Source organism: Sparassis crispa (genome assembly GCF_003851025.1).
Source record: "Sparassis crispa DNA, contig_000009F, whole genome shotgun sequence".
Lineage (NCBI taxonomy): Eukaryota > Fungi > Basidiomycota > Agaricomycetes > Polyporales > Sparassidaceae > Sparassis > Sparassis crispa.
Genome location: NW_020939756.1, coordinates 150,818 through 177,935, shown reverse-complemented (window position 1 = coordinate 177,935; position 27,118 = coordinate 150,818). Strand labels below are relative to the sequence as shown.

Here is a 27,118-nt window from a genome sequence, read left to right as displayed (position 1 = left end):
TCGTTGGATACTGAACTTTCCCTGCGTAAACTCACTGTATACAAACTATGACTATACTTTCAACCCTGACCGCTGTGAAGAAGCCGATGAAACGTTTATTCAAGAGGCGCAAACCGAAAGGAATACCCGGTGAACTTGTCTCCGTACGGCAGAATACCGAAGAAATGCGCTCCGGCACCAGTGCTGGAAGGGTTCGTGTTATCTTCGATACGTCTATATTGCTCTCTCTTACCACTCAATGCAGACTACAACAAATTCGGTTATGGTCACCGCCGTAGCTGCGCCGGTCATAGAGATTTGCAGAGACATCCTCGCAGACACCACTGTGCAGGCTACTGTGACGAAGGACGTGGAGAACCTCGCGAACGACATTCCTATTCTTCTACAGGCACTGGACGAAGTCGCCAAACTCCATCCCTTCATTGCAGGTAATACCACACTGGACTTCCAGACATTCTCAAATTTTGACATCGAATGTAGTGGCTGTTATTGCATTTAAAGTGGCCTATAATCTCGAAATGACCCGCCGCCAGAACAATGCGAAGATTGAAGCATTGTTTGTCGAGATGACGGATATGATGAAGGTATTAAGGGAGTGAGTGACAGTTGGCGAGGCACTACTATCTACTCATGCCATCATTAGTCTGAAGTCTATCAACGATGTGGAGTCGCCCGGTCCAGATGGCATCAGTGTGAAGGACAGGTTGCTGGACCTTATAGAGAAGACAGCAGATGACATTAAGGGATGCGCAAACGCGTGCGACACATACGCCAAAATGCACATCATCGTCAAAGTGGTCAAATCATCCCTATGGCAAAACACCCTTACTGGTTTCATACAGCTGTTTGCACAGCGTCGCGCTGAATTTATCTTTGCGCTATCCATACACACAAGTGTGGGTGTCCATCAGGCCAATCAGAAGCTGGAGGATGTGGACGACATTGCTCACCGAATTGATGAAAGGTTCGTTGGATCCTGTATTATTTCTGATGTTGCCTGCTGATCTAGAAAAGAACTCGGCTTCTGCTGGATTACTTCCAAGTCTGGAATTCCCCTCGGGAAGAGAAGATAAACAAAGCCTTTATGCAGATGGGATCACCGGAGCTGATCTTGGACAGTACACACTACATCGAAGAATTGCTCGTGTTGGCTCATGACTCCGATGAAGATATCACCTTTCGTCCTTCCGGATCAGAACGCGGTATGCAGAAATCGATGGAACAAATTAAACAAGAGCTTCGTGATGCGCCTGATGTTGCCATCAAGAACAACCTTTCAAGTTTTGAAGGAAAGTTCGATTTACAGCGGAGGCAGATCGTCGACCAACTATCGCAAGTCATGCACAGAGAGGGCGACAGGATCATCAGCGAAGTCACGGCGGGACCACAAGAAAAGATTAAAGATCCAGTTCGTCTCATTTTGTGAACTTGATTTATTGCTGCTGAACTCTCCGCGTATGCAGGATCTGTACGCTATCTGGCTTGAGATGGTCAGTTTCTCCGTTTTTCTACGTTTGCACTTACTGAGTCGGATGTGGTAGCGGTGGCGAGGGAGTGTCGAAGCTCGACAGTTGGTGCACGCCATCAAAGAACATTACCGCGACGCGACAGAGAAAAATGAGAATTCAAAAGATCGGTGGGCTCTGGAATGGATCAACCGTATTGGCCTTCAGCCCATCGTCGAAGCCTTCGACGACGACGCTTCCGGTTACGTGACAGTTTCGGAAGCGAATGACCTCATGGCGTCTCGACCAGCGGGATGGAGGTATGTTCGCTGTCTGCCCACTCTTACAGTACGAACTGACTGTATGTGTAGTCTGCTTCACTGGCTGGCGTATTGGGCTGTTGGTACTACCATAATCTTTGTGATCTACGTGATGACGCTGATCTGCTTGCACAGGATGGCGCCTCGCGGCATCGGCATATAAGACCCAAATCGACGAGTTATTCTCGAAAATGTTCTCACTACGGCCGCACATTCACCCCGCCAACCGGTTCGCAGTAGAGTCATATCTCAACTCCGTATGGGCGAACGTCGCCAAATTAACGTCGTCGTTGCAGTCATGCACGGCGGCCGAGTCTCTGCAAGCACGGTTCCGGAATTATTGGGAAGCGGAGGATCAGCGGATTCGGCGGAACCTGGAGGACGTGCGGTATCGTCTCGAGGATATGAGCACTGTTACTCTAGTGGCGGGCAAGGGCAGGATCGAGAAGGTAAGTAGGACGCTATGTGGATGCTATTGACCTGCTGATCGCATGCTCGCAGTATGTGTTTCCAATGTACTTCCTTCTGCTGAAACGCCACTATGAGATACTGCGTCTTGCTCGGACGCACATACTGCACAACAATGAGTTGTGGGTCGCTACTGACAGTCTCCTGTGGCTCAATGATGCCGTCGAAAGTCGTTATAAGCGTGTACGAGGTAATTATTTGCCTTGCGCCCCTGACGTCGTAGGAAACTGATCAAGTGTCAGATGTTTTCGTGGAGCGGGAGCTAGACGTGGAAGGGAAATTTGCTATGTTTGCCTGTGGATTGGTAAGTTCCACACCGATGGCGTGTGCCACTCTAAACCAAGAATCGTCGCAGTTCCGCATGCGCTACAAAGAAGAGCAAGAGCCCAATAAGGATTTGTGGGCGAAATCTAGATTTCCCGAGTACACATATGATGACAGTGTCGAAGCTCAGAACGTCGTGCCAGAGGAAGTCCTGTATTATCCAGTCGAAGGCGACCAAAATTTCGTCGGCAGCGCTTACGATGACCCGACTGAGCCCGAAACCGCAGAAGACCAAAATGCCGAGGAGCCCGTGAAGAGCATGTTCGTGTTTGGATGTTTTATACTCACTACGTCGACAGACTAACCCGTGTCGCAGAATTGGAGCGTGGAACGTGTTCACGGGTTTTGGCGATCACATCTACCCGCATCGCCCCATGGTCTCCGTGCATATCCACGCGTCAGACTATGGGGCATTAAATTTCGAAGGGGCCGGCACGAACTACGAGCCCACACCATTCACGCTGACAGGCGAATGTCTCCCACCGTCCGAGAAGCAACAAGCGGTGGGCGAGGTGCCCGTGAAGTTCACAATGAGGTACTCCGCACGGATAGACACGCAGTACCTCGAGGGCGTCCTGCAAGCGGGAGGGACGATGATGACGGGGCGCTGGCGCTACAAAGGCGACAAGGACATTGAGTGGGGTGGCGACTTTATCTTCAGCAGGATGCCAGCAGATGTGCTGTGTTGTCGGCCGGCGCTGACCGAGTTCCGCGCAAACAGGCCGCGCGCTCTGTGGAAGTTCGCGGTGACTGCTGTGCTCGACCAGGTCCGCCGGCAGCTGTTCTCGTGGTCGCACATCAAGGCGCGCCGCGACGTGCGCAAGCGCTTCATCGAGCTGTACATCCGCTACCTGAAGTTGTTTGGCCCACCGATCAAGGACGACTTCCCGGAGCTCGTGAGGATCACCCGACTGATCACTACTAGGGATGTGCGGCTGTATCAGTCCATCCGTGTATACCAGCTGAGAACCACGCCTATTCACTTGTTCGTCTTTTTCTTTCCCTTAGTCTAATCACAAGCTCACACTCATTATAGCAACTCGCACTGTGCGAAGTGCAAGGGACAAATTGGGGGCGCACGACTCATATGTTTAGACTGCGCCAACCCCGACAAGCCGCTGAACCTGTGCGGCGACACAGACTGTGCGCACGCGAAAGTTGCGCGATCGGACCTGTCGTTCCCCCACCTCCCGGGGCACGCAATGCTCAAGACTCGGCGAGTGATCCATACCCGCGACTTCAGCAGGGTTATGTCTCATGCGCGTAGAACGTTCAAGGACGCAGAGAGGATCCTCCAGAATTGTGACGGTCTGCACAAGAGTCAGACCGCTGGGAGCACCCCGACCGACTCCCCTCCGACGGTGGTGGTATGGTGTCAAATCTGCAAGAAGAACGTACCGGCGACGGTGCCATTCTGGCTCTGCATAACATGCTCTGGTAAATTCTTGTCTATCCTCTGGCGCTCGAGCTCACGTGCGTTCTTAAGAGAGAGTTCCCGGAAGCTACAAGTTCGTATGCATGAAGTGTGAAAACACAAGGAAAAATACAGTTGTCGATGCGAAGACCTCATCTCCGAAGGATACTCACGCGGACGACGGCGCTATCGACGAAACAACTGAGATGGCGGACACCGAGGACAGCAACGCCAATGCAAACTCCGACGTGGTAGGTAAAACTGGTAGTTCCGTTAACGCTGTACCACCACACGACGACACGCACATACTCGCCAGGCTCAAGTACGATCCAGTACCCAAGCCTTTGCCCGTCGAGAAGAGGCTGGAGCTGCTGGAGGACAGGATGATCGTGCTGGAGGACAAAATCACAAAAACCATGGACCTGAGCACCACTATTAACAGCCACCTGTCGCAGATGGCACGTATGCAGCAACTAAGGGCCTTACAGTCCGCTAGCTCCAGGCGAGTGTAAACGTCCAAGCTAGACGGCTGTACGATGCCCAAGTCAGATCAAGCTGCTGTTTCGGACGTTCAGTCTGCCTATATAACTGGAAGGACGGCGCTAGCATATATAGGATGAGCTCACAAGGGTTCGTTCGCCCACAACTACGTGAAGGGGCGCAACTCCGTGGGTATGCCCGTCAATTAGAAAACAAATACCAAAAACCCAATGTCCGTTCAGAAATATACGTTAGATATATACCTATGTAGCACACTGTCATCACCACCCGCCTGTGCCTTTAAAGCACAGTCAACGCGCCGCCCATCGCGCACATGAGCAGCGCGCTCAGTATGCCAACCAACTGTGGCAGCGAGCCCGTGACACCATGCCAGCCGGGTGCAGCCCCCGATGCCGGGAACGTCGTCGCGAAGTTATCTGTGGGATTTGGTGCGCCGGAGATAGACACGACGTGTGCGCTTGGATTGGTTGTTGGTGAGCTCCCATTGGAGCTATTGGCAATAGCAAACTTCTCGGAGTATGCGTAGAGGTACCCGAATGTGGAGTTAACGAAAACGAGGTAGTAGTCGTCTGCAGTAGGGATGTCTTGGATATAGACGTTGACCGTGTTCACGGACGCCGGAACTGCCGCAAAATCCCTTCATCACTCGCGGAACATAGACATGTTATAACGCGAGACGCACCACTCTGGGCGATGTATTTCAGACCATCCACGCTTATTCGTGTCAACTCGATATCGAATACGTCTATCCCGTCGTCTAGCGCTTTCGTCCACGTTACGAGATTGTTTTGGCCGTTAACCCATTGTACCCCTGTAGTGGGCTCCTCCACGACGAAATCTACGAATGTCGATGCTAAAGACGAGATTAAAATGGTCCAAAGCTAGCACGCACAGTTTGCCCTCGCAATTGGAACAAGACACCAAGCTAGGAGGATGCTGAGGACGCTCGAGGGAATCAGGGATAGCAGATGCATGGTCGGGAACGTGAAGTGGATATCGAACTAGAACGTTAGATGATATTGGGGTATTCTGTCGAAAAACGAGCGGGCTGTGGCGAACGACGAAGAGAGGCTGTGGGGTATGTTCGGGGGGAACGAGTGGACGGCGGCAGCACTTGGGCGGCGACGACCACCGTGACCGCTTTACCTGACCCAGCCTGATGACTAAGCTATTCGGCAACTCTGCCATTGCCAAATTTAGTTCTTCGCCCATGCTTGCCGACCGTCGAGTGTGAACGTTGTAGATGATTATCAGGTGGTGTCACAGGTGCGCTCAACGTCGACAGATCACCATCAGTCAAACAACAAGGACATCGCGAACGTCCAGCGCGAGCGTACAGCTCAAGACTCAAATTGCGGAACTTGAATGAAACTCTACAGCGGCAACGTAACTCGAGCTCAGGGAAATCCGCATTAATATCACTGGCACACGCAAATATCATTCCGTCTCAGCAAAGGCTGTGGATTCAGCCTGTATCTGAGGGGGGCACGGATAGTGTCAGGGTCATCGTATCACGCACTGTGACGAAACAACTCACCCAAGGCTCGTCCTTGCCGAGCACGTACTTCTTCGGCGGACGTTCCCAGCACGCCAACTTGTTCGCGTCCTTCTCGCTCCGCAGCGGCAGGACAATTCCCAGCTCGTAATTCGTGATCTATGCAACGGCACGAATAAGCTTCATTTCGGTCCGAAACATCATGCATCATGTGCAAGATGAGAGCGTACGTTCAATGTCGGGGAGAACGCGGATCCAGAGAGCGTCCCCCATGCCGAAGGCGTAAAGTTGTGCGAGCCCACGTATAACCACCCGAAGAGCTCACGCTGAGTAGACCCAGTGTCTGCATCATCGTCGCCCTCCGTATCGCTCTCTGTGAGTGATCTGTCATCGAAGCTCTTGGACGATGTACCAATCGTTGCTAAAATCATCTGGGATTCATGAGTGAGTAGAAGCTTCCTGCTTTACATCCTACAGACCTTGGAATGCATAAGCACCTTGCCGCGCTTACTCTTCGACTGGTGGAACAGCTGACGCGGAAACTTTGCCGCCTCCCACTGGTGACGCCGGCAGAACATTGTCCCACCACCCTGCGTATCTTTGTTAGCAGATCCCTTATGGAATGCAGAACGCAGAGCGTACTGGCTCGCCGAGTGCGCTCTCCCGCACCGTAAGCGCCGTCGGGAAGAGGATTTTGACGGGCGGATACGGCAGCTTCGTACGGCGCGACCTCGGCGTGTCCAACCAGCCCTGTGCAGACTGCCCCCGGGCAGAGTGATAGAACTCATTCATCCACTGTGTGCTATACGTTCCGATGGATGAACCCTACAGACGTGGGGGTCAGAAACATTATATTAAAGAAGGCTTACGCTTACCTGACATTCAAGCGTCACATCCTTGCCCTTGTCCGTCGTCGCTCCGATATCCCCGACGGCCTTCATGAGTGCGGGGTGCCCAGTGAGGATGACTTTCGGCCACTCCTGATGCCTGCCTGCCATAGACGGTATGAGTTTCACCTTAACCTTTGAGAAGTCCCACTTGGCACGCAGGTCTTCAAGACGTTGCAACGGTAAGTTCGGGTGCTAAGATACCACATTCAGATAACGAAAGATTGCCCTGAGCTTTATCGACGCACGCCATTACGTAGCTGGGAGATCAGCGCAGGAGCGACGTTGACGGCTCGCAGAACGCGGGTCATGGCGGTCGGGAAGTCCTCCGCCTTCGAATCGTGTGCAACCGGAGCTGGGCGAGGCGGGATGTCTTGCAACCATATCGTCTGGATATTGACTCAGCGCACATTCACGGCAGAAAAGAATCCAACATACATTCTCGATATCGCGCCAGTCGATCTCGATCAGGTTAGCCGTGGAGACAACGACACGTAGCCGATGGCATTTGTAGAATAGCTGTATGACTGTCAGTCTCTTAAACAGAACAATAAAGGAAGCTCGTAGACGTACCAGCATGAACTAGAAAAATAGTTGCTATCATGTGCTAGTGACGTAAGATGAACCAAACGCACCTTCATGTGCATACAGCCCATGCCGTTCCGCAAGAATGGTGTCGTCTTCACCCAATTTGGGAGTACAGCCTTGAGGCTCTCATTTCCTATGCGCACCGTCAGGTAACTTGTAAGTACTCAACTGTGCCCTTTCGTCACCTTGAGGATCATGCGCCACCACTATGACGGGGGTCTTCGGATTGAAAAAGGAATACAGCCAAGGCCAGTTAACGCAATACGCGGAAAGAATAGCGAATTCAATGTCATCTCTCTGGGAAAGGAATCAGACAGTCACGCATCGAGTAAGACTGAGTACGCACCGGCCCCAAGATATCTGTCAAACGGAATGTCGGAAGCTTGTCCTTAAGCGGGTCGACGTGCATATTTGCCGTTTGCCTAATTTCTCCGTCATAAAATAAAGGCGTTTCCGCCGCATCAGCAGCAGCGAGCGCCTTCGCCTGCGCGCCCGAAGTGGTTGCAGAGCTTGAAGCGGCACTGGAAGAAGCAGCGGGGTTCGCTCTCCGCATTCCGGACGAGGACGAGGAAATGTGTTGCCTCTTCTTGCTCCGCGCTCTCTCTTCCTCATCGTCGTCGTCATCATCTTCATCGTTGTCCGCGTCTCCGTTTCTACCCCTGACGTACAGCTCTGGCCGCAGGCGCTTTTGCCGTGCGAGCCGCTCCCGCTCCATCTGTGCGCGATCTGAAAGGAACGACGTACTGGATCCATTGCGAGTGGGTGCGTCGGAAGCCGCAGTGGAGCTCTGGGGGGTGTCTTGTTTCGATGCTTCGATGGCGCGCTGCAGTTCGGCCTGAAAGCGTGCTTCTTCGTTATCTGGTTCGTCCTCGTCGTCGCTGACGGTAATAACTTCTACCTGTTTAGATGACGGCATACGTGACGCAGCTGCAGCTCGAAGCTCTTGCAAGCTTAGGGCGATTGCTCTGTGTATCGTACATACGCTCATGCTCGGCTCAGAATGACAACGAATGTCCTGACCTTGCAATGTCTTCGTCCACCGAATCTTCCATGGTAGCGTCGTGTATGAGTTAGTACTAGTTCGTAGGGCAACGATCCCGAATGATGGGTAGCTCCAGGTTGAGCTTAATATGTAGGCGAGTCGATAATGCAGAAATTATGACAAACACTTTCAGTTTGAGCCACCGACGCGTAAGGTCCACGTGACCTGAGCGCAAGAACTATGCTGCTGCACTTTTCTTCGCGTCTCATCATGGCACATTTGTTCTCGGCTGTTTGACAGTCAGACTGATGGTGACCCACCGTCGGATGCCAGTGTGGCAAGAATTCTGCATATATGTACCGCTGCATACGTACAAAGTTGGCTATCTTGTATACTGCTCGAGGTGAGCCTCGACAGTGGATTGGTGCTCAAGCCTCATTCCTGGGACTGGAAAGAGCTACCTTAATCAATTCGTTGTGTTTGTCTCATATCGTTGCTGGTAGGACACTCTGCACACTGACTGGACAATGTATGAAGTGCTGACTGTGGTGCCTTAGTCGATCGCACCAAGACGGAACCACAGTATCGCGGACCGGACGTTTGTTGTCTTTTCGATCTGAAGGCTTCATTTTGGATGTCAATTAAGTTGGTTTCTCTTCGATCACTGGACGCTTGCATAAGTTTCTGTACATACAATTTATCGGTGGAATATGTTGGAAGACGTACTGGGTTGGGTAAGGGCCAAATTCTACGGATTGAGAGTTATCCCGCTCAAAAGTCTCTCCTAGCTTGTGAGGGTCCTCATTCGAATCACACAACGTGGGAAAGGTTTCTTCTGTCGGAGCCTTTCCTCTATATCCTCGTAAGTTCTCCTCTTCAGTTTGTTGTAACAAGAGTTCTCGGGCTCCAATTTTTGCTTCATGCATGTGTCGTCCTTGAACCATTCACTCCTGTCTTTAAGACAGGACCGATGTCTCCAACAGCCATTCAGACCTGTCCAGTGCCTGTTTCTGCTCGGCGTAAGTCTGTGCCTTCAACTACTCGAAGTGTAGCCCTTTCCCGACGGTTGGTGATTTCTCGTAGCGAACATCGATGTAATATGTCAGTGTCGAAGAGACACAAAAGGGGCAATCCATGTGTAAAAGTCAATTTGTGATTGACGCCAGCTGCGAAAACATCTAGCTTGTGTGATCCTCCTGCTGGTCGGCCATCTTCATGAAGCACTTCATCGTAGACCATGCACAAAAGTTCAGTGAGGGCAGCAGGGTGGAGGTTGTGGTCGACATAATTCGGCGCAATCCACATCGTCGTGTACAAGAACGCCTCGATGTTATTCTAGAACGCATTCTCTTGTTTTTGTCTTTGTAGCAACATTGCCGACATAAATTGTGAATTGACACGTTCCCCGAAAATCTGGATCAGAGTCAGAGTATAGTAAGTCTCGTAAGACCCATTTCACATACCGTTTGGTCGTGCCGATGGGCACCTTTTCCTAGAGCATCCGTAGCTTTGGCATAATCCCAGTCGATCAACAACCCTCGCCCTTCGAGGGTAATCAAGACGTTTCCCTCGCTGATGTCCCGGTGCAAATACTTGGCGTCCTCGTATGCTCGCAGGCATACTATCATCCATACGGAAACAAATAAGGCTCACTCTTCAAGTACCAACAGCAGTACCAGAGAGCACGTACCTTCAACCGCATCGGCGATCGCCGTCACAAAGCTTATGGGTGTTCGTGAACGACGTGAGGTCCTGTGCGACCTCGCGCAAGACCAACCGGTAGTGTAGATGTCCCGTCTGTATTGCCACCGAATGCTGGGCCGCATGATTCCAAGGTTCATACACTAGCGCTTGGGTCTTCGTTGCATGGTCGAGTACATCACCGAGCCGCTCCACAGTGGGGATATATGGCGCATTGTGTGCGCCCAGGGAAGCCAGTATGTCACCCTCCTTCTCGAGGTCTTCACCGAGAATACGCCATGTATCTTTGAGGTACACCACCTTGCGCTGCTGTAGATCGTAGACAGGACACCCGCGGGTGGCATGCCCTACGAGCGAGTCCAGGGAGCACTTCGGCGTAGGCCCGATATACTTGTAGGTTTTCGACTCGGCGTTGCCACGGTTCTCGCCATCTGCTGGGAACGCGAACTCGAACATCGGTTGCGAATCTTTTAAATCCACTGCATTCCTCGCATTCACGGCACCGCTGTGAAGCGGATTCAAGGGAGACACAGAGGTGTCCATTCCTCTCGCTTCCGCCGAAATGTGACTGTATCGCCACAGGAACTCTGCAAGGAGGTGGGGTTGTTCGACATAGCTGAACAATCTGCTGACGACTGCACCGGAGCGGTTCCAGCGGAAGAAGCGCGCATACTGTCCAAGTATGCATGCAGAGAACGCAAACACGCGGAACTGCGCGCCGAGCTGGGCCACTACATAGCTCGTGATTTGGCCTCGAGTGTTAATGCCATCCAAGGATTCTCGAATGGGCAGTTGTCCTCGGTGACATTTGGATCGTTGAAGGCGTCTTCGGAAACGTCGAACTTGAATTCGAGGCAAAGCTCTGAATGAGAGAGATCAGTCGTCGAGAGAGGCTTTTCCGTCGAGTTGTAGGCAATCACATCTGGTTTCAAGGACGTCCCAGATACTTTCACCGGAGGGCCAGAATGTGTAGGTGTGTTGACAATCGAGAGACCGGGGGCGAATGTTGTGGCTGCTGAGACCTGCGGAGACGAACGCGGTTAAGAATTATGTCAGCAGGGAGATCAAAACGACATACAAATGGCTCATATATATCAATTTCCGTGTCCTGGTGTGCTACTCATCCAAAGGCATTGTCTGCGTTGGGACAAGCTGGACATTCCACGCTCATGAACTTGTCTAAGAATAAATTTATAGGCATTGGTGCAACGTACTTGCCGCTGGACTCCTCGGCCAAGGCCAGAATAGATGGTTCTCGGTAAAAGTGGTTCTTGGCATAAAATGGGAGTTCCTCGACATGTTGCTTCACATTCATCGAATGACCGTGACGGAGACTTTCAACTGTAACGCCTGCCGTGTGACACGACGCGTTTGGCACATGACCGCGATCGTGACGCAATCCGTCCTACTTGAACAGCTCTTCCGATACCGAATTATCCTACTGAGCAGGCGTTGTAGACGGATAACGGCACGGTAATATACCCATTCTTACGTGCGCTTGCGAATTCTGAACTTCTTGCTCGAAAAACAAATAGATAACAAGATGACTGTAAGACAGACGGCCGCGGTCCACCTAACACCCGCTCCCAAGAAAGCCAAGACGCATCGCAGGTTACAGAACATAAAATTACGTTAGAGCAAGAGCGCTAGAGAAAAAAAACCTCTTGTAGAAAACACGGACCCGGACAGAGTCGAAAAATTGGACTTGTGACATCGTTGGACAAGCTTGACGTTGCACGTATTATCGGCGACAAAGCAATGCATGGGGATGGATTCTGGACCTTGGCAAAGGTGAGTTAGCAGAGGACCCCCGCGAATCCACTGAGAGCTCCGATGCACCGATCCCCGAAAATTGGGCCGCCGGAGGCAAAATGTTTGATCTTCGACCCCCGAAAATGGCCAAAAAGTCGTCGAAAGTTGGGTGCGAAACACCCCCAAAATGTGACCTTCCAACCTGAGGTTAGGTCCAGAACCCCCGAAAACCGAGATTGGCTGGCGGATCTCTCAGGTTTCGGAGGATGTAGCCGTATGTGGTGGTTTGGGCGAAAAGTGTTGGTAATTTGGTTCACAAGAGCTTGGGTTTTGCGCAGGAAGCGAAATTTTTATTCCGCAGGCCGTCGAACGTAATTCTAGGTGGCCGAATGTTCGATCCCACATACCCCCGAAAATGCCCGACCCGCCGCCAGGTTGTGTGCAAACCCCCGAAAATGGGTGGTTGGCCACCCCCGAGAAATGTCGTCCCCGGGATCGGAGCTCTTAGTTGGTTCGCGGGGGTCCTGTTAGCAGTGAACTTAGCTGAAGTAGGCTAGTCTTACGCTTCAATAGGCCAGCTGACGTGAGCCGGTTTACACAGTACAGTCTGCAGCGTCTGCTTTCCGTGAGATGTCCAGCTGCATAGGACAGAAATTAGAAGGAAGGATGCATGCTATTACAGGTAATGAACACACCACGCTTACAATAGAAACCCGCTCATTAGGCTGTTTATGCTTCTGGCTCACTGTATGCGAAGTGACGCTGATACCCGACGGCATCATTTCAAGCGCCAAATCGCGTTAATGACCCTGGAACGTGGAAGGGAGAAACACGAGAGGAGCAGGCGGTTCCCTCTGAGCAGAGAGTCGGGATCGATGAATGTGAGAGGCCGATGAAGATATACTGGGTCGGCCTATCACAGAGTCAACAAATACGTCGGACGGGGTGGAATTATGTGGCTTGAACAGCTGATTGCGGGCATGGGCGGCCGATGACATAGAGCGTAACATAATGCGACCGTTCAACCTGGTATTTGGTGGTCAGAGACGTGTAGGATGATGGACCACACAGAAGAACATACATGGCCATGTAACAGTTTACGTACACTTGGAGCGGTTGGGACTGATTATCACTAAAATGGATACTGGTGAGTTGCTGTGCTTACATTTGGTCATGACGAGTCCTATGCAATATATTCCTAACGTTTGCGGGAGAGTTAATACCTACATGGAGCTCAGTACTGGATTGGCCATGGTATATCGTGGCACTCACGAATGTTATAGAAACCAGGCAGAAGACACTAAAAGGCGCTGCAATTAGATTATGACAACAACAGTTAAGGAACAAACATGGTGATCGCGCCAGTGTTGAGGACATAAGCCATCAGTATTTTTATCTTTGAATCCATCCTGGTGGAGAAAGCCTTCAGCAATGCTGATGAGGATTGCGAAACAGCCACATACAGGCAATACCCAGTTCGTAAATGCGCGAGAAGATAACAGAGTGATGCGGCAATCGCCATGTCGACGACAGTCGCCCATCACAGAGGCAAGAGCCATAGCGGTTGTAATCCGACCAGGGCAGAGGCATCAATCTCCTTATTATCGACAGAGCAGAGTTTTGCGACAAACAGCGTCAACGGTGCACCATTGATGGAATAGATGGTGAGGCACCTCTGAGAATGGCGCATACAAAACAGTCGATGTCTGGACCAATCTTGTGCAGGTATGGGATCAGCATCCTACGTGAATTGACACCAGTTGGCACTCACACCGCGGCGTACCAGTCTAATCCGGATCCTCAATATCATGCGGCAGAGTTTATCATCAGGTCACACACAGGCAGTTATCCCTATGCGCGCAAACAGTTTGGTACAAATGAACATAGCAGGATGGGGGTAGCACAGAACTAGGGCTGACCGCATTCTGTAACGACAATGATCGTCTGCGAGAGACAACTTGAATTGTTAGCTCTAATCCTAGAGCAATGATACTCATGACTACTATGGGGAGGACCTTGCGTACCAACCATCCTCCAGTGGTAACGATACGGGTTACTAAGACATATAACCATATGGATGTAGGGTTTGGACAAACCGTGTGAACCACATACATTTCCAGATTCGGATTGTATACAGCCTGGCGTTTGGAGTCGTCAATAGAAGTACGGTACGAAAACAAGAACGTACGTGTGCACTGAGATCATGATTGTTCCCTTAAGTGTGACGCCAGACGTTAGACTTCTACGGTCACATCGGGGTGTCGCTCTCACCATTACCATGACTTCAGCCTACGTCCTCGTAAGTAGATCCCGTAGTCACAGTTAAGAATTAGAACATACCCCACAGCTCCAAAGAAAGCCCAGAGATATCGGTCCACCCAGCAAGCGCATTGTATAGGAGTATACGAAATACCCGGAGAACGCAAAATGAAGAGCATCAAGCAGCCTAGAGACAATGATTGTGGTTAATACGGTGTTGTTCTACCAGAGAAGGATATACCATAGGTAACATATAGACAACTTATTCCAGATTGTGTCTTCTGGATATTGTCGAAAATATATGAATGTTTGAACATTTGTTACGCCGAAAAGACTGTATGAATTAATATCACTCCGACCGGGACACGACTGAACCGAGAAGAAGTGGCACATACATGGCGGAGCCCAGAAGACCTATGAACAACGGCACAAAGGTACTTTCGATCAGCTCGCTCGGTATGTGACTGTTAGACATTAAAGGCTTGTGGGAAGGGGACCGAGGGAAGGGATGGATCCGAACCTTAAGTATCCCGGAGAGAGCGCAGCAATCAGATAAACAAAGCACATCCTGGGGCAGCATATTCAATAGCGTGTAGCCCTCCAACCCTCTGTATCTTCGTGTCTGTCGAACAAGGTTTGGCATGACTGCCAATTTGATCTGGTGCAGTATCCGACAGCTGTTCGTACACAATTCGAATAAGGAGACCGCAAGATACCGGAAGTCATCCTTGATGCAGACGCTAATACAGACATAGGACGGCCATCGATCGAGTCAATGCACTCGAAAGGATGGGCTGAATACAACGAGCCTTGGGGCGCCTACGGCAGAGAAACAGGATGGAATAGCGATAGCTATATGAAGCAACGTCAAGCGTCATGTAACTGGATGAAGTTGATGAAAGTGCCGAAACGACGAGCTGGAGTCTGATAGATGAGGTACCGGAGTGAAGTGCGCCGGGAAAAGACCAGTGAAAATGACCGACCTGCGACGTGCAGTCTGCCATACACAGCACTCTAGAATCACTTCCAACAGACAACTCGAGGATTCTACAGAACATAGTATTCGAGCCGCTGCAGCCATACATCACCTGTCTCAATGATGCCAGCAGTGTTCCACCGCCTGCGATTGAAAGCAGAGGCATCACAGCACGCCTGAGTTGATGCAGTACTAGTGGAACTACATTCACCTGCATGCTGAGATTGCATTCAGCTGCTATCTGTCTATAAATGGGCGCCGAACGTTGAACCTTACCAGCAAATGCCTGACGTTGACGCCCACGCCCAAGGGAGACCAAATACTATATTGCTCGCAGGGGTTATGGGTAGCGATATAGAGTGTGTTCTTTGCCGCAACAAGAGCATGATTGCCGCTCTCTGCAAATATCAAAGACCCTTGGGCGGTCGAATGTAAGCTGAACGAATTACCATGGTGTGTCTGGCGACACGTACCGCGTGCGCACGAAGCAACACGCTGTGAATCGGATAGGATCATGATGCAGTCCACTGTTTCACAGCATCATCTAACACTAATTACTTAGTGCATAATTCACTTACGGGAATTACAAGAAGGGACTGCACATCGCGAAATCCATAACGACAGTACGGACAACCGACGTCCCAGCTGATTCTTTAGACAACATATCAGTCTTTCGTCAGCGCGATCCCAACTCCAAAATACAACTCATCAGTCGAGTCACCAGGCCTAGCAAAGCTACCCGCATCCGGGGCATCCACCTTCACATCATCATCAGATCAGCTCACCACATCGACTATGCTCCGGACAAGACTTACCTGCGAAGCAGACCCGCCGGGAGTCCACTCATACATCTCCGACACCGTCGACCTCGAGACACGCCGGGGAGCACGCTTGTACTGCGTGTAAATATCTTCACCCAGCCCGGCCCCAGCGTCCATCTCGGGCGCGGGCTTGCGCCAGGTGCGCCGAGGCGGGGATAGCGGTGCAAAGCTCATTGACGGGAGCCTATACATCCCCTTCTCATCCTTCTCAACAGAGGCAAAGCATTGGCTCTGCGAGCTCAACGGGCTCAACGGGCTCAACGGGCTGAGGGGCGGCTCGGAGTAGCGGAGAGTATGTGCATCCGGCCCGAGGACGAGGGCACTCGGATGGCCATGGGACGAGAACTGGAGTGTGGTGGTGGTGTAGTTGCTCGATCCGCCGGAGGACAGGTGTTTGAGGGGGGTGAGGCCCTCTTCGCTCGCGGGAGCCTGGGAGCGGAGCTTGTTCCGCGCGTTGAACCTGATGGGTGTCAGTAGCTGCGCGGGGACCGACGGGAGGAAGTGGGAATTACATGGCCATGAACGAGTTGATGTACACTGCGAACGCAGGTTAATGGGACGATGACTGGGAACACGGGAGGCATACTTTTTGTTACCAGGAACTCTATGCAGAGGACAGTGAAGGTGTCTGGCAGCGCGGAAAACTACCGCGTTGTCAATCCATGTACACAATGATCTGAAAGACGTTGCGACTTACAGTTGCCATCGCCGTGATCGAGCACACGCTGGAGCAGTAGAAGAATATCGCGCTATGAGTGGGACCATACCGTCAATGAAGTGTGAGTTCCAGCGTACGTAGTTAAGACACCCGTATTAAGTGTGTATACCATGAGAACTGTGATAGTCGAGTCCATCCTGCATCGTAGAACACAGCTCCAGAGGTCAGGCAGAGAAGTAGAATATGGTGACTCACTCATGGAAACCCGTGCGGCAGCGCGCGAGTAGGAAGCACAGCGAGCCGGCAATAATGGTGTCGATAAACGTGGCGGTACCGAATGGTACGTAGGTGACCCACTTGAAGACGGGAGTGATCAGCGGAGGGTTAACGAGCTGAGTGACGGCTTACTCTGTCTTGGAGGAGATCGGTGTAAAGCTCGAACTGGGTTCTGACAGTAAATTAGCACAATTGGCAGACCGGGATGAAAGGACTAGAAACCGCATACATCTCGTAGCAAAGGACTAGACCAAATGTAAAAGGCATTGCTCAACTCACTTCGTTCTAATCGTAATAGGAAACTCACGTGCAGCGACACCTGATATTGAATTATAGATCAGTGACATTGTGGCCATGACAGCGGACTCGGACATGCTCACCGTAGCCAAGGAAAACAATCATGCTCTTTATATGAGGACGGAATGAAGATGACGACGAGACATGGATCGAACGGGCCACTTACAACGAAAATTAGCAAGATCCTGCGGATAAGCGGTCGCCCGCTCTCCACCGCCGCCACTACGCCGTTCACCAAGTAAGGATTGCGACGGCGATATGACATTGAGACATAGCGACGCACTCTTCCACAGCCTGATCGTGTACAACCTGGCTCGCGTAGATGCATTCCTCAATAATCATGGAGGCCAGCATGAAAAGGGATTGACTTACGTATGAACAAAGATGACAACAATAGCCTTCCAACAAAATATTCAGTGCGCTTTCACCAAGATGACTGAAACGGATCTTCTCACATCTATCATGATTTGTGCCTGCGCGTCCCCGTTCAACATTCGGGCAGTACTAATACATTCGCTACGTACCTTGAAGCTCCATACCACCTTGAGGAGCTCCAGGGGGTTGAGGTAGTTGGTGATCAAATAGTAGTAGACTAAGTGACCGCAGAGCGCGAGATGAGCCGCATCCAGCATCCTGATCGCGCCACAGAAGACACATCAGAGACTGAGGAAACCGCGCGTATGTGACACGCACCATAGACAGCAGACAGAGACCTTGTCCCAGATGCTATCTCGGGAGTACCGCTGGAAGTAGATGAATACCTGCAGATTCGTTACACCGAAAAGGCTGCAACACGTCGTTCAGCACAGATCAAGCAGGTACATGTAGGAAACTGACACGGCAGAGATGAGCACGCCTATGAACACAACGCCATACGTCCTGTCGAGCTCGTCCATGTTGAACGAGTATGTCGTGCGGGACTGACGAGGAGGGGCAAAAACTCGACGGAGGAAGGCTGGCCGCCCGCTCGATAGAAAAGGCACGTCCGAGAGCGAACTCAAGCACGTGTAGTACATGGCGGACGTCTCCCGCGTGGAGAGGAAGCCTCTCCTCGAATTTCTGGCAAATACAAAAGCGGGGTGGCATGTACATTCGGTCCAATGAGATGCTGCTCGGAAGTTACCCACGGATCTCGAACGTAGCAGGCATTTCCTTTTGTCAGGCCTGCATGTCAATATTTGACTTCCCCGGGGGATTCGCCCGTATGACCTTTATGAAGTCACCTGTAGGAAGATCGCGGAGCATACGACCCACCACCCTAGTGCTGCAGATTTTCTTCGAGCATGCATATTAGTTCCCTTGCACGAATGATCAATATTCGGCCATAGGTGGTGTTTGTGTAAGATCTGCCATCATAGCTGGTCATCCAATTTGCACATAATGGAAGACGTTGTCAAAGTTAGTCGCCCTTCAGAGCCTCACTACGGTCGTCATGTACGTAATCCGACGTAGTCTCAAACCACAGTTGTTGGAATAGGCTCATAGATACAGCCTCTAGTTACCTGCAGGAAGACAGTCGTTCCTTTGTAATAGAGGCTGAGATCATTACCGATGACCCGCTGAGAAGTCTCCCGTGGGAAACCGGACTTTGAACGATGCCGACGGCAATTCGACGCACGAATCTTTAGCGCTCAAGTCGCGTGCAGCCACAGGCGCGTCTTACCTGTGTACAAGCTTCGCGTGCTGTAAAAAGTTCTCATGGCGACGGTTCCACCTACTGACGACATCCAGGATGATGGCGACATATTCGGATCTGTACATATGGGCCCTCAGGTACTCAGCTGATCCTTCAGTCTTCCGCAGATATCCCAGCCTGCCAGTGGCTATCCGTATCATTTTATTCATCGTGAGAATGTCACCACACTAACGTCGGATGATTCTCATAAGCCTTATGTATAGATTTATCTCCTGGTGTAAATACTCAGGATGATAGTGAGTTCGGGATGCACTCGAGGTCACTGAGCTTAGCGGAATCGGAGTCAGGGACTCAGGACAACTCGGAAATTTCACGAGGTCGCGCGCATGTGCACAATGGCCTGCAAGATGTTCGCTATGCACGACGGGAAATGCACGGAGGTTACACAGCATCACTTTACCCCCCGCTACGATCTAGTCCAGTTTCGCCGACGCGTTCGCGCGCGCCTTTGAATCTGCTCATCCCGCAAGTGTCTACATATGCAGTTCAGCACCGCTCAAACAGTCCTGTATGAAGCGTTGTCGGTACGTTGCAGGCATGAATGAGTTGTAGAGTTTAATGATCTTGTTGCGATGAGGTACTGCTTCAGGGATAAGGTGATCGAGAAAAGACATGATTTTGTAGCCGAGCTCGATAGTCTGGCAAAAGATCAGAGTTGTTGTGATATCGGTGGTGGAAGCCATCTCCAGGGGTATCAGGAAGCTGATGTCGAGGAAGTCCGTGCCAGAGACAGCATGCTCGAAGAACTGCGGGATATATTTGATGTTGGAGCAGTCAACCGAGTACCGAGCATTGACATAGTGCCCAGGTTGGAAGCCCAGATTTTCAGCGAGAACCAGAGTCCGAGATGGAGTCGCCGTGCCAGTGAATGCTGCCCAAACTGTCCGAGCTGACAAGATAGCGCGCATAGTCTTGATGGACTTGAAGATCTCGATCCACTCGCCACTCTGTTCGTCGACGAGGTGGGCTTCGTCAACGAAGAACCAGCAGACAAGACTCTTGACAGCTTGCTGCGACAGCAGGCTACGAACGCGTTTTGACTGGAGCATTTGAGAGCTCATGATGGCGAGACGAATGTCCTCTTCGCTGACAAGCTCGGCCAGAAGATCGCAATTGTTGTGGTATGCTTCTCTCATAGTGTCTTCGTTGATAGCCAGTGCACAAATTCCGCGGCTATTGGCCACAGTTTCCTATACTCAAGGTCAGAATGAAACTACTGTCAGTGTGCTTGTCAGCACGACAGTATCTGCTGCAATGCTAGCAATTTAGTAGGCACAATCATGGGAGCTATTCCTATCTTCATCTGGGCTTGTGCAGCCAGTAGCGGAGCATGCATAACCGTCATCTTCCCTGGCCTGGCGCGATGACGAGGAACAGATCCTTGCCGCAGATGAGGTCCATGCCATGGCATAGCTGGAAATCGCGAACTGAGGGAACTCCGCACTTCTGAATGATCAGCGACTCGAGCCATTCTGAAGAGCTTTCTGCAGGTATGATGGACATAGAGAACGGTGTGGATTACAGCTACGTAGCATACATACAGAGTTGACGCGACTGACATCTCTGCCACCGACGCGTTTTGGGAATTATAGTTTAGTGCCGATGACGCAGTCGTCCCTTCCGCTGTCTGGCATGTAGCTCAAAAACTCCCATGGGGGACTTCTCAGTGGGCTCCCGGATAATGATCCTAGACTATTGTTGGAAGTCGTCTCCCATCGATTTAGGCTTCAAGCCATTGACATCAGAGCCGTAATAAGATTTGGTGTGCAGCACCGTACTGGTGAGCCTGAGTTATTTAGTACACAGCATTGTGTGAAGATCGTGCATGAAGTCTTTGATCGGGAACTTCAGTGCCTTTCCAGACATGGAGCAAATGACATACAGTCTTATACCGGTCCTTCGGCCACCCAAATCTTTCCTGCCATTGTATGGTACATGCATACACTTTCTCGTAGATCGGCAAGCACACAGACCTCAATACATACTCCTAATATAAGATCACATTTATTTACAACCCAATCGCCGGAGTGAAATATGAAATCGCAGTGGATCAGTATAAAAAATCGTTATCAGTGCTTTCCTCACCCCTCCGGCCACGTCACATCACGTTGATGAATTTCCTGATACAGATGAGATTATGGGTGCTAATTTCCATATCAGGATATATGTGATGTGACATCTCGCCGATAAGAGCTCTGAATGCTCACTCCCCAGGTCGAAGTCTCCTTCTCATCCTGGATGGCAGCGGATGGCTTCAGAAACATTGCCAAAGCATTCCAGTGTGCATAACCATGTCTGAAATTAAAAATTTCGGACTTCTGCTGTGAACTAAACAACGTACAAGCACTTTTTTACAAATTACACTCAAAATTGGTGTCTCCAAACAGATCCAGAGGCCATACAATCTCTACAACATTGGACAGCATAGCTCTAGTATATTCAGATATGATTAAAAAAAGTTCAAGGTGAAAAGGTGGCCAGGAAGCCAGAAAATGTGGGGTGGCCCAAGGACCCATGGTGGCCGAAGGACCGGTATAAGACTGTACCTCGGGCATTGCCTTCGAATACTTGAGATGGGTGATAACGTCTACTACACCGCCAACTGTGCTTAGGCCGATTGTTCCATGGCTGGGTCTGCGTGATACCGGCTGTCGAAAGGTCTGGCGGCCAGGTTGCCTCCCGTCCCAAAGATGCTTGACTGATTTTCAGCCTCTTGGGATGTCCTGCAGTCTGCTCCGAAATGGAAAGCCGGCCAGGTCACCATCAGGTCTCTGCATCGGGGAGGTGATCTGTGTCTCATCGGGAGGTCCCTCTGCTCTAAATAAGAAAACCAAGTAGCCTACATCAGCAAACTCGCAAGAGTCTGGGACATCTGGCGCCAGACCCGCCATGCGCCGCCATGCACCGCCATGCCACCAGAAATGTCTATGGTATTATAAATGACCTACGAATATCCATGATATGTATTTATGGCACCATGCAACCACCAGACTTGCTACGAATTCATTCATGAGCCACAGATTAGACAGACAGGAGCCATGGTTTCGACAAATTGCCACAATTCAATATTCATTTTATGGTACATGATACTACGCTACTACTACTTGCCAGTCAGCACCTCAGGCAGTCTAATGACAAGCTTGCAATACCGAGCTTCAAGTTGACCCTGTCGCATGGCTGTGTTGGCACATGGTAATTCAACATCAAAATGGAATGCTCACCTTCAGTCATCATCCTCCGACATGCGGATGTCATCATCAACGTTGGCACCACCTTCGGAGGAGTCTGCTGTCAGATCGATCGTGAGGTTGTTGTTCCTGCGTCACAGATGTGCATGTGCATCTTGACAGATTGCGTGCCACTTAGGCTCCTTCAGGCCCTTCGTGCGATTGTAGTATATCTTTGCCTCATTCCCCCATGGCTCATCTTTGAAGCTTTCCTTGAAGTTCCTCGCCCCACCACGACATGCACTGCCATCGGGCTCCTTCAGTGAGTTCATCCCCTCCTTCCATACAGTGAGTGCCCGCTGTACCTGGGATAAGAAAAATTCAGCCGCCAGATGGGCAATGATGGTGCAATAGACTGACCGCGGCAGTGCACAACGCAAGCGCTCCCGTGGGCTCACCATAATCCACCTCACTTTTTATGATGAGTTGAAGGTGGTAGGCAAATGTTTCCGTGATTAGAGGGCCACGAAAAGTGCCCAGATGCACCTGGCAGATGCTCTCAGCCATGCGAGCAGGCATGAAAAAAAGAACCCACTGTGGACTCAGGGTCTAGATATAAGAAGTTCTTGTTGTTTAGGTGTGCTTTTATCCAGGCCTTCCTACGCTCAACAGTGGTGTAGTTGCCCACCATATCCGCGGACTCCCAAATGGTGTCAATGATTCGTAGCGCTGTTTTACCAATGTCACTACGATAAGTGCGGAGTGCCGCCTGGGCCTGAAGAAAACCAGCCAGAGACACATTGACACTGAACATAAAACATTTTGTAGCAGAGAATTATATGACGCACCACAGTGTGGATAGCGGGGTGCTCAGATCGTAGTTTTCCGTCAACGTCGAGTTCCGGCAGGTCAATAAAAATCTTCATCCAGATCAGCCTTACCGTACTCTTGAAATCTGAGTGGCTATTGGAACCGAAAGGGTCAGGGAGAGTAGCAGCCCAGGTAATAAGTGTCGGGATGAATTTTCACTGCCAGACAAGAAGCTGCCTTCTCCATGCCGCTGGGAAAGGTAGGTCTTTGTTCGACCAGCTTGTGGCGGCTTGTTTGTTCACATGCCCAGCTCCGCGTTCCTTCTTATCAATCTCCGCGATGACTGCAGGCTTCAAGACGATGCCCACCTGCAGAATAAGAATGTATGTCTGACAATACATACAGAGCACAAAAGAGACACCTACTGGTTTGATCTTGACCAGATTCGTAGCAGTGAAACCTTCACGTTGGGTATCGTCAGTCTGATGAGTTGCACGCACAGCGCGCAATACTTCAGTACCCTCGTCCTTGTCAAATTCCCCTTCAATTGGCGCATCTGATTCCCCACTGTGAGTGAGTGAGGTTTTTGAGGAGTTATCAGAACGAGCTAAATATCTTCTCCAGCCTGGCTTTAAGCCACCAGTCTCCACCACCTTCGCACACTTGTTCTCATGTGCACTAATGAAAGGCTGTGAGTGATTACAACAGTCGTCAATGTCACATTTGAGAGCTGACAGTTTTTCGCTGGCAGGGGCCTTGCATTTCGTCGCCGTTGATGAAGCGCCACGTGCTGGCGCTGTCAGCGCTTCCTTGTGTTTGTCGATAATTTGACTTTTAAGTGCTGTCTTGTTCTATGTATGTGATTCAGCAATGCATTTATTACTCGGGTAGAGTGACAGTACTGCTTACCTTCTTGTTTTTCTCCTTCCTAGCAGTCTCTGAAGCCAAGAATTTCTTCCATGTTCCTTTCATGGAGCGGCTCAAGCCCGCAGGCTCCATACCAATATCCTCTGCACCTTCATCACCAGCATCAATCCCACCGAGTTTCCCCGTAATCATTGCGACATCAAAGTCTGAGTCGTTCCCAAGATCCTCATCCTCATCCTCGGCATCACTGCTTGGTGCGATGTAGTCAAGATCCTCCCTGCTATCTCCAGCAGAGTCAGCAATGTCTATTTCTGTCTCTCCAGCATCATCAACCTGACCTTCCGACTCTGAGTCGAAAGCAGATCCTGGAGGTATGGAAGGCTCTGGGCTAGCTCCGGCAAATGTGGGTGCCTTAGCCTCGCCTTCCTCGATGCTGCTGATAGCCGAATCATGGATCGCCTTCTGCATTATGGAAGTATGCACAAGAGGTACGTTGATCAGATGAAGATCAGGACGCAATGACTGACGTTTTCCGTCTTCCCATCGCATAGAATCCTCCCTCCCAGCAATCCGATGAATTGATGCAGTTCATTGCTTGGCCTTCTGTGCTTTCTCAAGCTCTTTTCTTTTTTTGTCTGCGGCTTTCATTGCAGATTATCCCGAGCAAGTCTTGCTTACTGGGATCGTGCAAGGCTGGTGTGCGAGGTAAGTTTTTTAATCACTGTATATTACATTCTCGTCCTGACAACGTTAACTAGGTGTACAGCATTTGCCTCCAACCTGGACGGTTCTGAAGCTTCAGGGCGACGATCGAAAGACCTCACAAGTGACCTTATTCAAGAATTTCAAGGACAAGGTACTCTACTGTGGGACAACTACGGAATCGATGACGAAATCATTGTAAGTGGCTCTATTCTCATGAGAAGGGAAGGCAGCTCACAGGTCCCTCTAGCCATTCACAAATGAGTTTCCGCGAGCAGACATTCATGAAATGATATCGTCGGATCTGCTTCACCAGATCATCAAAGGCTCCTTCAAGGACCACCTCGTCACCTGGGTTGGAGAGTATTTGGTCACAGAACATGCCGAGAAGCGCGCCAACGAGATCATGGATGACATAGATCGACGATGAGTTAAGCCGTTCATGTCAAGCAATCCTTTACTCACGGAACCATAGAATTGCCGCTGCTCCACCGTTTCCAGGCCTCAGGCGATTCCCTCATGGATGACATTTTAAGCAGTGGACAGGCGACGACTCTAAAGCACTGATGAAGGTACAAACATATTGTTTGTACGATTCCCCGCACTCATCTACTGTAAGATATACCTCCCGTCAATTGCTGAGTATGTACCCGCGGAGATGGTTCGGGCCCTTAGTGCATTCCTTGACTTCTGCTACCTCGTGAGAAGAACCGATTTCGATGAAGAGACCCTCACTGCTGTACAAAACTCCATCCAGTGATTTCATTGCCACAGGGAGATCTTTCGGACATGCGGTGTGTGAGAAGACTTCTCTCTGCCTCGACAACACTCTGTCATACACTACCCAGACCATATATGAGAATTTGGAGCACCAAATGGTCTCTGCTCATCTATCACCGAGTCACGACACATTACTGCTGTCAAGAAGCTGTGGCGTCGCTCGAGTCAGTACAATGCGCTCAGCCAGATGCTGCTGACCAATCAACGTCTTGACAAGTTAGCTGCTCTGTGCACACATTTTGTCAAACGAGGTATACTTGCGCCTGCCCGTCTGCCCCCTCCTACACCATTCGACAATGATGAAGAGGAAGCGGGGCCTATTGACGATGACCGTGTTTTAGCGGAGGTCATATTGGCTCGGACAAGAGGTATGCAATTTAACATTCCGCCGTCTCTCACCACGACTGACATTGCATCAAGAGCGATCCTACCCCTGTTATCTAGATGAACTTGCCGCAGATATCAGTCAACCCCAGCTTCCGGTGCTCACACATCGATTCCTGTATGACCAGATTCACCGACACGATCCGGATGCAATATCAAGTAATGTTGTCGAACTGGATGACTGCCCGATTGTCATCAATAAGATCTCCATTTTCCACTCTGCCATTGCCATTTTCTATGCACCCAGTGACATTTCTGGTATCCATGGAATGCGACACGAGCGAATACGATCAACACCATCATGGCATGGTCACCCTCAGAGAGACTGCGCTTTTGCAGTTGAAGATGACTCACAACCCAGGTTCAAGGGTATGAGTATCGTGCGAATACTCCTATTTTTTTCATTCCAGCATGACAACATCGACTATCCCTGTGCTCTGGTGGAGTGGTTCAGGCGACGCGGGAGGGCAGTTGATGCGAAGATGGGGATGTGGATTGTAGAGCCAGAGTATAAATATGGTCAGCATGTCATTTCTGTTCTGCACGTTGATTCCCTTCTGCGCAATGCGCACCTCCTTCCTGTTTTTGGTCCTCGGCCACTGCCTCTCAAATTTCCCTTCTATCACTCACTTGATTGCTTTGAAGCTTTCTACGTTAATAAATATGCTGATCATCACACGAACGAGATTGTATTTTAGACTGTAGATAGTACAATTCTATGTCCGACTCATTCGGGGTATATGGCTTGCGTGGGTTGTATGGTATTGACACGACTTGACTGTGGTGACATCTGGAGAAGAAAAGCCAAGCATGGCACCATAACTACCAGACATTCCATACGCACCAGAGTGTGCCAGACTTGTGCGAGATTGCTGATGTAATGATCTGAGTGGCGTCCGTAGTGGTAGTTCATGTCCCCAGAAAAGTTTGACTTGAGATGCTCGATGACCCACCCAAAGGGAGGCTTCACTTGAGCTCTGTTTCCTGAAGTTCTGAGCTGGTCATGCCGTGTTTGCTAAGCAAAGAGGCCGAGGCAGAGTTGGAAAGCTGATGATAGTCATGACAAATTTTTTGCTATGGCTCTCATATCTTTCCTCCTTCACTTTCGATGTCCCAGGCCTCGGTTTCCTGCATTGGTGTGTGCATTACCTTAAGATGAGCCATTCAGCCATTTGCCACTGAAGTCATCTGTTTCATGCAGTCCGGAACCGAAGAGTTGTGTTACATCGTGCGCAGGTCGTTTTAGTCATGCGAGCCTTCGCTGGCAACGGGCTCTGAGGTATGTGCAAAGGAGTTCGATTCTCACATTCTGATGTAGCCCACAATAGCAGTTTGCAGCACATTTCAACTGGAGCATCCTTGAGATGTTGGCCTACTGCTCGTCGCTGCTGAGTGTTGAATGGAACAGGTGGCACTCTTTATTAGCGCAGCTCGTATGAATTCCTCCGAGTGAGTGATTGGGGAAGAGATATTATTAGTGGGACCTGCAAGAGGTCCCTCTTTATATACTACACCAGTAGACTAGTCCAGAACATACTACATAGTTCT

The 27,118-nt window shown here is 50.5% G+C and overlaps 9 protein-coding genes across 9 annotated transcripts; 1 reads left to right on the top strand and 8 right to left on the bottom strand.

Moving 5' to 3' along the window:
- Positions 1-47: 47 nt before the first annotated feature.
- SCP_1000630 (hypothetical protein) lies at positions 48-4,483 on the top strand (the record flags this gene model as incomplete). The annotated part of the gene is made up of 15 exons (XM_027761933.1): positions 48-191; positions 245-428; positions 481-595; positions 644-964; positions 1,015-1,408; positions 1,464-1,490; positions 1,542-1,765; positions 1,817-1,848; positions 1,901-2,214; positions 2,267-2,423; positions 2,476-2,537; positions 2,589-2,818; positions 2,874-3,542; positions 3,594-3,994; positions 4,044-4,483. The coding sequence occupies 15 exons, from the start codon at positions 48-50 to the stop codon at positions 4,481-4,483; spliced, it is 3,714 nt and encodes a 1,237-aa protein (XP_027617734.1).
- A 268-nt stretch (positions 4,484-4,751) lies between these two features.
- On the bottom strand, positions 4,752-5,446 carry SCP_1000620 (hypothetical protein; the record flags this gene model as incomplete). Its single annotated transcript, XM_027761932.1, has 3 exons — positions 4,752-5,095; positions 5,155-5,310; positions 5,365-5,446. 3 exons carry the CDS (start codon positions 5,444-5,446, stop codon positions 4,752-4,754), a joined length of 582 nt encoding a protein of 193 aa, XP_027617733.1.
- Positions 5,447-5,909: 463 nt separating this feature from the next.
- On the bottom strand, positions 5,910-8,494 carry SCP_1000610 (hypothetical protein; the record flags this gene model as incomplete). The annotated part of the gene is made up of 13 exons (XM_027761931.1): positions 5,910-5,948; positions 6,010-6,126; positions 6,198-6,398; positions 6,447-6,557; positions 6,610-6,792; positions 6,843-7,049; positions 7,103-7,243; positions 7,293-7,373; positions 7,428-7,436; positions 7,490-7,575; positions 7,628-7,739; positions 7,789-8,407; positions 8,463-8,494. 13 exons carry the CDS (start codon positions 8,492-8,494, stop codon positions 5,910-5,912), a joined length of 1,938 nt encoding a protein of 645 aa, XP_027617732.1.
- Positions 8,495-9,759: 1,265 nt separating this feature from the next.
- On the bottom strand, positions 9,760-10,581 carry SCP_1000600 (hypothetical protein; the record flags this gene model as incomplete). Its single annotated transcript, XM_027761930.1, has 4 exons — positions 9,760-9,837; positions 9,888-10,045; positions 10,115-10,146; positions 10,202-10,581. The coding sequence occupies 4 exons, from the start codon at positions 10,579-10,581 to the stop codon at positions 9,760-9,762; spliced, it is 648 nt and encodes a 215-aa protein (XP_027617731.1).
- A 2,096-nt stretch (positions 10,582-12,677) lies between these two features.
- Positions 12,678-13,285, bottom strand: SCP_1000590 (hypothetical protein; the record flags this gene model as incomplete). The annotated part of the gene is made up of 5 exons (XM_027761929.1): positions 12,678-12,903; positions 12,959-12,983; positions 13,043-13,100; positions 13,150-13,177; positions 13,227-13,285. 5 exons carry the CDS (start codon positions 13,283-13,285, stop codon positions 12,678-12,680), a joined length of 396 nt encoding a protein of 131 aa, XP_027617730.1.
- A 648-nt stretch (positions 13,286-13,933) lies between these two features.
- SCP_1000580 (hypothetical protein) lies at positions 13,934-14,703 on the bottom strand (the record flags this gene model as incomplete). The annotated part of the gene is made up of 7 exons (XM_027761928.1): positions 13,934-14,015; positions 14,066-14,091; positions 14,149-14,166; positions 14,218-14,323; positions 14,378-14,470; positions 14,532-14,600; positions 14,657-14,703. 7 exons carry the CDS (start codon positions 14,701-14,703, stop codon positions 13,934-13,936), a joined length of 441 nt encoding a protein of 146 aa, XP_027617729.1.
- Positions 14,704-15,777: 1,074 nt separating this feature from the next.
- On the bottom strand, positions 15,778-18,180 carry SCP_1000570 (hypothetical protein; the record flags this gene model as incomplete). The annotated part of the gene is made up of 18 exons (XM_027761927.1): positions 15,778-15,870; positions 15,928-16,393; positions 16,446-16,470; positions 16,520-16,577; positions 16,631-16,658; positions 16,729-16,788; positions 16,847-16,947; positions 17,000-17,039; positions 17,097-17,112; positions 17,175-17,186; positions 17,248-17,272; positions 17,331-17,386; positions 17,448-17,473; positions 17,537-17,562; positions 17,620-17,637; positions 17,689-17,797; positions 17,858-17,950; positions 18,002-18,180. 18 exons carry the CDS (start codon positions 18,178-18,180, stop codon positions 15,778-15,780), a joined length of 1,431 nt encoding a protein of 476 aa, XP_027617728.1.
- A 1,153-nt stretch (positions 18,181-19,333) lies between these two features.
- SCP_1000560 (hypothetical protein) lies at positions 19,334-19,921 on the bottom strand (the record flags this gene model as incomplete). The annotated part of the gene is made up of 1 exon (XM_027761926.1): positions 19,334-19,921. The coding sequence occupies one exon, from the start codon at positions 19,919-19,921 to the stop codon at positions 19,334-19,336; it is 588 nt and encodes a 195-aa protein (XP_027617727.1).
- Positions 19,922-22,083: 2,162 nt separating this feature from the next.
- SCP_1000550 (hypothetical protein) lies at positions 22,084-24,172 on the bottom strand (the record flags this gene model as incomplete). Its single annotated transcript, XM_027761925.1, has 9 exons — positions 22,084-22,177; positions 22,223-22,392; positions 22,448-22,573; positions 22,623-22,802; positions 22,876-22,990; positions 23,057-23,205; positions 23,263-23,515; positions 23,573-23,688; positions 23,747-24,172. 9 exons carry the CDS (start codon positions 24,170-24,172, stop codon positions 22,084-22,086), a joined length of 1,629 nt encoding a protein of 542 aa, XP_027617726.1.
- Positions 24,173-27,118: the final 2,946 nt, after the last annotated feature.